The 8,645-nt window shown below is 42.3% G+C and overlaps 1 protein-coding gene across 1 annotated transcript; it reads left to right on the top strand.

The window, feature by feature from the left end:
- Positions 1-4,443: 4,443 nt before the first annotated feature.
- Positions 4,444-8,256, top strand: AKAP12 (A kinase (PRKA) anchor protein 12; the record flags this gene model as incomplete). Its single annotated transcript, XM_009872887.1, has 1 exon — positions 4,444-8,256. A coding segment is annotated over exon 1 (3,765 nt), but the record flags the coding sequence as incomplete, so codon positions are not given.
- Positions 8,257-8,645: the final 389 nt, after the last annotated feature.

Genomic DNA, 8,645 nt, shown 5'->3' with positions numbered 1-8,645 from the left:
TGGAGAGGCATCTCTCTTCTTTGTGGAGTCCTTCTTAACTGGCATCTATCAAGTCTCTGCTAAGCTATGCTTTTCTCCAGGGTACCTGCCACAGTTGATCCTTAATGACATAGTTGTTGGTCCCTGATGATGCAATTGATGGTCTTTGGTTGTCAAGGAGCCCATACAACAATTGCCTCCTCTAGGGTGCCAGCCACAGTTGTAGAAGTTGATATCCCTGCTTGCCTTTTTTCCTGAGGCCCTTTTACACAATTCTGTCTATGGTATGTAACATTATGGACACACCATTTTATAAAAAAAAGCAAAAAAACTTAGAATGCTTATCACTTATATGAAGAGATGCCTTTATACACTCGTCTTACATCTTCTCTCTCACTTTGCAAATAGAAGACTTCATCCATTCGTTTTCTGAATCACTCTCTTCACAGAGTAATCTTGTTTACCTGTAAAACCTTGAAACTCCTCTTAAACACTAAATTTGTGTTCTGGGAATAAAGAAACAAAATAAATGCAGCCTCAACTGCTCCTATAAACGTCTTGTAATTTTTTTGAAACCTCAGGATTTTCAGAACGGTAGGTACACATTTCCAGAGAGTATTTGTGAGAGGAGGGGGAACCCTTAGAAAGCTGTGTCTCTAGCTGCCCACCAGTTGCCTGCATTGAGTCACAAGTGCCTTTTGACCTCTCGTACTGACCTCTTGATTCTGGTCTTTCCCACTTAATCCCAGTATTCTCCACTGGCTCTTAGCCCCATTTTTTGTTCTACCTTTATTTAAGTCATGCTAGACAGACAGACATTTCCATGTGTTTAAAAGAAAGTACATTGGCATTAATACAGGACTGAGGAAGAACAGAAGGGAGACTCAGTAGATCTTGTTTTCACCAGGAGTGTTAAGAGGTCTGGCTGATGAACAAATTTTTATTTAATGTTAAATGATCAGTGTTTTCCAATTCAGCCTGAAAAATTACTTCTGGCATAGGCAAACTGAAGAATATATGGAGTCATTAAGGCTGGAAAAGAACTCTAAGATCATCAAGTTCCACTGTCACCTCAGCACTACCATGACCATTAAACTGTGTCCTGAAGTGCCATGTCTACATGGTTTTTTTAACACCGCCAGGTATAGTGACTCCACAACTTCCCCGGGCAGCCTGTTCCAATGTCTCAGCACTCTTTCAGTAGAGAAATTTTTCCTAGTATCCAATCTAAATCTCCCCTGGTGCAACTTGAGGATGTTTCCTCCTGTCCTATTGCTAGTAACTTGGGAGAAGAGACTGACCTCCACCTCGCTACAGTGTCTTTTCAGATAGTTACAGAGAGTGATAAGGTCTCCCCTCAGCCTCCTTTTCTCCAGGCTAAACAACCCCAGTTCCCTCAGCTCCTCCTCATAACACTTGTACTCGAGTCCTTTCACCAGCTTCGTTGCCCTTCTCTGGACACGCTCCAGCGCCTCAGTGTCCCTGTAGGGGGGGCCCAAAACTGAACACGAGATTCAAGATGCAGCCTCACCAGTGCCAAGTACAGGGAAATGATTGCTTTCCTGGTCCTGCTGGCCACACTGTTCCTGATACAGGCCAGGATACTGTTGGCCTTCTTGGCCACCTGGGCACACTGCTGGCTCACGTTCAGACAGCTGTTGACCAACGCCTCCAGGTCCTCTTCTGCCAGGCAACTTTCCAGCCACTCTGCTCCAAGCCTGTAGTGCTGTCAGGGGTTGTTGTGACCCAAGGGCAGGACCTGGCACTTGATCTTGTTGAACCTTCTACGGCTGGCCTCAGTCCATGGGTCTAGCCTTTCCAGATCCCTCTGCAAGGCCTTCCTACCCTCCAGCAGATAAAATTAAAGTACCTGTTAAAATAATTATAAAATATGTGGTATGTATCCTAGTGTTTGAAGAAATGTCTCTAAGTTTGTGAATTCCTATTATGCCATGATAAGCTTTCTGTTAAATTGCAGCTTGGCAGAAAATACAAGGAATTTATTTCTGGACCTAGGAATAAATGAATGTGGGTACAAAAGCAGTTCTTAGCTTTTATCCTTCTATAGTCTCAGCATACAACTACATAATGCTTGATTCATAAGAGTCCAAAAATATTAATCAAGCAAGCACATCCGTTTTTCTTTGGTAACCATCTTAAAAGTGAGTTCAAATGTGTTATTGCTGCTTTTAGCTGTACTTATAATCTTATTTCCATTCCCCAACCTACCACAGCCTGAAGAGTTCTCACAGAGAGTGTTCTTGTGTTTGCAGGAGGAGTTTACTAATGCAGTAACAGTCACGGCTTTTTCAGAAAAACATCTATTTCTTTTACCCTGCTCCCTCACAAATTACCCAGTGTGAACATCTCTCTGTTAAAATGTTCAGGGAGTTAAGGCGTTATCAGAGTTCAGACTTCTAAACTACTTAGGAGTTAACAATTGAAGTAAATAATTTTAAACCCTTAGATGAAGGGAAAAACAGCAAGCTTTGCTTATGTTGACTGAGAAACAACCACCAGTAGGCTGCTAGTAGTGAACAGAAACGTAATTGGTCCTCTGCGTAACTGTTAGAAGCCAGTATACTCATAGATTTAGTTTTGCTTATTATTTAGTTATGTTTCAGCCTTACCTAGACCACATTGTCCATGTGCTTATGAAGATGCAGTTCTTCCCAAAGGGGGTGTAGGCAAGCAGAATCAAAGAAGCATCTAGGCTGGAAGGGAACTCTGGAGATTGAGGTGGTCCAAGCCCTGTGCAAAGCTGGGCCAGCTGCAGAGTTAGAGCCAACTTAAAGATGGAGCAAATAAAAACTAAATGACTTTGAGGAATTCAGTGATGCATGTACTTTCGAAAGCTGTCTCCGTCATGACCTTGAGTATTGAAGTAGCACATGTGCAACTTAAAAGAAAGGGGCTGTGCATTCTCACAGGATGTTGCTGTTTAACATTGTTAATTATTTTGTTCATGTTGTCATCTTAGCATTCCAACAAGTTTGGACAGAGAGAAAAGTACATTCCCTCATGGCCTTGCACTTTCACATGTTGTACAAAATCCAGGGTCAAGAACAATGTTAAACTGAAATCCTGGCAGTATCCAAGCACATGAATCTTTTGGTGTCCTCAGCATCCCATAGATTTTATCTTCACTTGTTCTGTTCATCCTCGTTTGTGTTCATCCAACAGTTATTACAATTTTTAAAATACTTGTAATAGGTAACAGTGGTTCTAACTACACAATTTAGTTTAAATGTGATGTTGGAGGATTTGGTTTAGGGGTGAGCTTTGTAAAGTAGGGTTAATGGTTGGACTTGATGATCCCAAGGGCCTTTTCCAACCTGAATGATTCTACGATTCTATGAATTTTGTGTTTAAATGGCAGAGCTTAAAGGCTTGGTATCCTTGTTCTTTTCCACCTTTTTCCTCCAAAGTTACTCGTCTGGGTCACAGAGAGCTTGTGATTTCATGCTCTGAAGAGAACGTGTGCTCACTTCTTAACTGCTGCATGGCAGGAGGTTAATATATATGCTGGCTTGTGAACTTGGGCAGCTCAGGGCCAGAGGGAGCAATAATACTTAAATTGTCCCAGATTGGGAGGGTGGTTGCCAGTGTCCCGAAAGAAAAACTCAAACGGTGCTCAAGAAGGAGATAATGCAAACACTGACTTGTGAACAGTGGAGAGTAAGATTCTACCTGCTTGCACAGAAACGACCTCATTAATTTTAAGCGATGTGGAATTGCTGTAGATGAGGCTTGTCTGGCTGTAGTGGTGATGTGATGTATGGGAGAATTCCAAGATTCATGATCTTGTAAAACAAGTATGTTGTAATGTAACTGTTTTAGGGGTTACAAGTTCTTGGAAAACCAGGGCATTTACCATGAGCATTTTCACATCTTACTATTCTTCTGGGACAGAGTTGTAAAATAAGCTTTTATTTTCTTGTCATTCCCTTAGGTCAACACAGGAGTTTTTTGGTTGATTGTTCTTTGGGATTTTTTTTTTCCCCATGACAGGTCTCTGCATAGAAAGGATACTGAACTTTCTTTCAGAGATAATTACATATATTGTTCTGTTTATTCTTTTGAGTAATGATAGGATATAAATAATTTGTTTGTCTTGCGTAAGTTTGCCTTAAAGTAAAAAAAATGCAGGACCTCACCAGAAGAACTGAAAAAAGAAGGAAAGAACTGGAGAATATAAGCTTAAAAAGTGTATTTGCAAATAAACTTTGCAAAGGTGCATGCAACAAAATGAGGAAGGAAAGGAATTGTAGTAGTCTTAGAACAAAAACTAGTCCTTGGAAAAGTAATAGTACCACATAGAAGAGATACACATATCATAGAACAAGTGTGGGTTTGAAAGTTTGCTAAAAATGAAAAAAAAAAGTGTATTTATATGAAGGTATAATATAACATTAAATGGAGAAGGAAACTAACTGGAGTGTTTTGATTGTTGTTTAAACAGTTGGACAAACAGAACATTCCAGTGTAACTTTGAAGGAAGACACTGAAACCATGGAGACAAGTCCACATGACTCAACCACCAAGGATGGTGCAGATGCTGAGGAAGAGGATGCTCATACAGTTAAACCATTGCCTTCTTTGGAAGAAGACACAGAAGACCACACATCTGAGCCACAGTCTTATGATCTGGGTTTTAAAAAGGTTTTTAAATTTGTTGGCTTCAGATTCACGGTGAAGAAGGAAAAGACGGGAAAATCAGAGCCAGTGCAGCTGCTTACTGTAAAAAAGGAAACACAAGCCTCTGAAGGAGGTGATGATCAAAAAGAAGTCAGCTCAGAAGAAATAGTGAAGCCTGAGGATGCATTCTCTGCAGAAGACAACACTAAAGACACACAGAAAAATGACAAAACAGAAGGTGAAACTCCTAAACCACCAGAAACAAATGAGATTTGTTCTCAGTCAGCTGCTGTAGCCACTGACAACGCATCGTCATTCAGAAAATTTTTTACTCAGGGATGGACTGGATTTAGAAAAAAGAAGAGTTTTAGGAAGCCTAAAGATGATGAACTACAGTCTCCTACAAAAGAGGAGGAGCAGGAAAAAGAAGGGACAACTATAACAACTGAAACTGATGAAAAGGTGGAACAATCCAAGTTGGAAAAGCAAGATGAAGAGAGGAATGTGACGGCAGTAGCTATCGAAGTACCTGAGAAGGATGAAAGTGAAGGTGAAAAGCAAGAGACAAAAAAGCCTGTGGCAGCCACAGGCATTGAAGCAAATGAGAAGGAAGAGCTAATGAAACTTGATGAGCAGGCACCAAAAGAGGATGCAGCAGCAGTTGTTAAAGAAAATGTGGAGAAAAAAGCTGAGGAAAATGAGCAAGAAATTAAACCAGTGGAAGTCTCAGGAGATCTTGGTGAGAAGGAAGAAAAAACTAAAAAAGGAGAGAAAGAAAGTGATGTGACGGAGAAACTGCTGAAAATGTCAGTGGTACCTGTTGACACTGACAGTGAGAATAGAGAATTGAAAACATCCTCTGAAGTCCCACCTGTGAAAGAGAAGCTGGAGTCAATGGCGAAGTGTAAACTAGATGACAGAACTGAAATACCCTCTGAAGAGAAACTTGAGGGAGAAACTTTGGCAACTGAAATGTCAAGTGAACAGCTTAAAAAATCTGAAGAAAGAGAAGGACATCAACCTATTCCACTGGGGAAAGAAGCATTGCATGAAAAAGCAGAGGAAGCAGACCTGAAAGTGTCACCCACAACAGAAGACATCACGCAAGGAGAAGCTCCAGATAGAACCCCAGAGCAGAAGGAAAGCGGAGAACCTGAGACAAAACTGATTCCAGGTGCTCCTGGACTGAAGTCCTTCTCTACTTCTGAACATTCAGCTGACACAGAGGATGATCCATGTTCAATCAAACCTGCTGATGAAGGACTACAGAGCAAAACAGATCTATTTATGACTGATACTACCAAACTAGATGAAATAACCACAGAAATAAGTCCTGAAGAGGCAGCTGGAAAGAGGCCTCCCGAAGGTATCACAAATGAAGCTGAACTGTTGTCTTCTCAAGAAAAGACTAAACTGCAAGGCAGCCCTTTAAAGAAACTCTTTACAGGTACTGGATTAAAGAAACTCTCTGGAAAGAAACATAAATGTAAAAGAGAAGAATCTAAGTCAGGGGAACAGGGTGAAACAATTCAGCACTTATCAGATTCCCCAGATAGCCCAGAGGAACAAAAAGGGGAGAGTTCTGCTTCTTCTCCTGAGGAGATGAATGAAATTCCTGCTTTGGAAAAAGCTGTAGAGGGAATGCAGGTCACTGAAAATGAAGATTCTGCCATTTCAGACGTGGAGAGGAAAAGAGAAAGTGTTACACCCTGGGCATCATTTAAAAAGATGGTAACTCCCAAGAAACGTGTTAGAAGACCTTCTGAAAGTGATAAAGAAGAAGAAATTGATAAGACCAAGAGTGTTGCAGTATGTGCAATTGAAAATGCTGCTGCTGAAAGTCAGGGAGAAGTAAAAGAAAATGGGATGGACCAGAAACCAGAGAAAACCACAGATGAGCCAAAGAGAAAGGTTGACACCTCGGTGTCCTGGGAAGCTTTTATATGTGTAGGTTCTTCAAAGAAAAGAGCTAGGAAATCATCATCCTCTGATGAAGAAACTGAAAATAAGCTTGGTCAAGTAAGCCAAAAACTAGAAGAATCTGGACAGAGCAAAGAAATGGCAACGGATGCAATTCTTAGTAGTTCTCAGGAGAGTGATCAAGGACAAGGGAATTCTTCACCAGAACAAACTGGGAGCCCATCTGAAGGTGAAGGTATTTCAACATGGGAATCCTTTAAAAGGTTAGTCACTCCAAGAAGGAGATCTAAAACCAGAATGGAAGAGAAAACTGAGGACGCTGTCGTGGGCTCTAGCGTGGAGCATTCGACATCGGATGGCGAGGCTGGAAAAGATGAATCGTGGGTTTCATTTAGAAAACTGATGCCTGGGCGTAGGAAGAAAAAGTCAGATGGAAAGCCAGAACCAACTCATCTTAAACAAGCAAGAGAAGACATGGCAGAAACAACGGAAGAAGATTCAGATATTCCAGCCGTTGTTCCTTTATCTGAATATGAAGCAGCAGAGCAGGAGAAAACCGAAGCCCAACAAGCAAAAGATGCTGAAGCCATGAGAGACCGAACCTCAGAGGAAGAGAAAGAAAAATTAGAGGAGACTCTAAGAATTGAGCAAGCACAGGAAGGGCTGGTACATGCTGTTACTGTCACCGTTGTAGAAGGGGAAAGGGCAGTTACCAGTATTGAAGAGAGGTCACCATCTTGGATATCTGCTGCTCTGACAGAGTGCATTGAGCAGGCAAAAGAAGAGGAAGAGAAAGAAACTGAGAAAACATTTGATTCTGACGTTACTGTGGAAGAAGCAGTGGTAGCTGCTACGACAGTTCCAGAGACCAGACAGGAAGTAAGTGATGACACCACGGCAAGTGAGCTAGAGCTAACCTCAGAAGCAGTGACAGCTCTGGAGGAGACAGCAGAAGCTTCCTGCACTGAAGAAGCAATGGAAGTGTCCCTTGCTGAGGAGACAACTGAGATGGTTTCTGCAGTTTCACAGTTGTTAGAAACCCCAGATACTACAGAGGAAGTTACACCTGTACAAGAAGTAGAGGCCACTGAACAAAATTTGAAAGAATTAGACAAACAGACGCAGAAAGTTCTTCATGAAGTAGTTGAACGAGTCAAGTCAGCAGATGTAGCACAGCTGGTTAGTGAAAGAACTGGGACAGCAACTATAGTTACAGCAGTACAAGGAATTGAGTCAGAAGTGAAGGAAGTTGTTACAGAAGGGAATGTTGTAGGCCAGGACACCATTTTGCTTGAACAGTCCTTTGAAAACAGAGAACAAAAGGAGGATGGCCTCCAGCTCCAGGAAAGTGCAGAGAGCATTCAGGGCCAAACGGGAGTTGAAGAGAGCATTTTACAGGAATGTTCAGAGAGAAATGAAATACATTCTGCAAGGAAACAAAGCACAGAAGGATGTGAAAATGTAGATGTAATGCAAGAAGAAAGCCAGTGGCAGGCATATGAAGAAGCAGTTCTAGAAGACCGTGAAGAAATATCTGAGGTGCAGAGGACAGTAGAAGAATCTCTGTCACAGGACAGAGAGTTTCACAGCATCAAAGCAGTCACTCCCAAGGGAGAGCCATTTGCAAAGCAGGAGCATTCAGAAAAAGAGAAATTGCCGGTGACAGATTTGACGGTAGAAGAGACAAGAGAGGAATGTCTTCCAGCAGGACAGATTGCAGTAAGTAGTATATACAAAACAAAGGGTGATTTGTCAAATTAAAAACCAGCAAGAGTTAAGTATTCTACCTAATCTAGAACCAGGTTGTGCCTCTATTCGTGCCAAGTACCTTCCTTGTGCAGCCCGAGGCAACTCGAGCTCACTGCTGCGGAGACCCACGCACAGGTGCCCAGGACCAGCCCCCACGGAGGCCTGTGGGCCGAGCCCAGCGGGTGCAGATCCTACAGCAGCGCAGCAGGGGATGGTGTGCAGGGACCCAAAGGTGCTGGAACAACTGCCCTTAGGGCTCCTGCACAGCACGCTGTGATGGAAGAGATTACATGAAGACCTGAGCCTCACCGTGATCCCCGTGGCACCGTGCACAGGGGATGGGATCTTCCATTGTAGGC

This window comes from Apaloderma vittatum, unplaced genomic scaffold (genome assembly GCF_000703405.1).
Source record: "Apaloderma vittatum isolate BGI_N311 unplaced genomic scaffold, ASM70340v1 scaffold1017, whole genome shotgun sequence".
In the NCBI taxonomy this organism is placed as follows: Eukaryota; Metazoa; Chordata; class Aves; order Trogoniformes; family Trogonidae; genus Apaloderma; species Apaloderma vittatum.
This window is presented reverse-complemented; position numbering and strand designations above follow the sequence as displayed.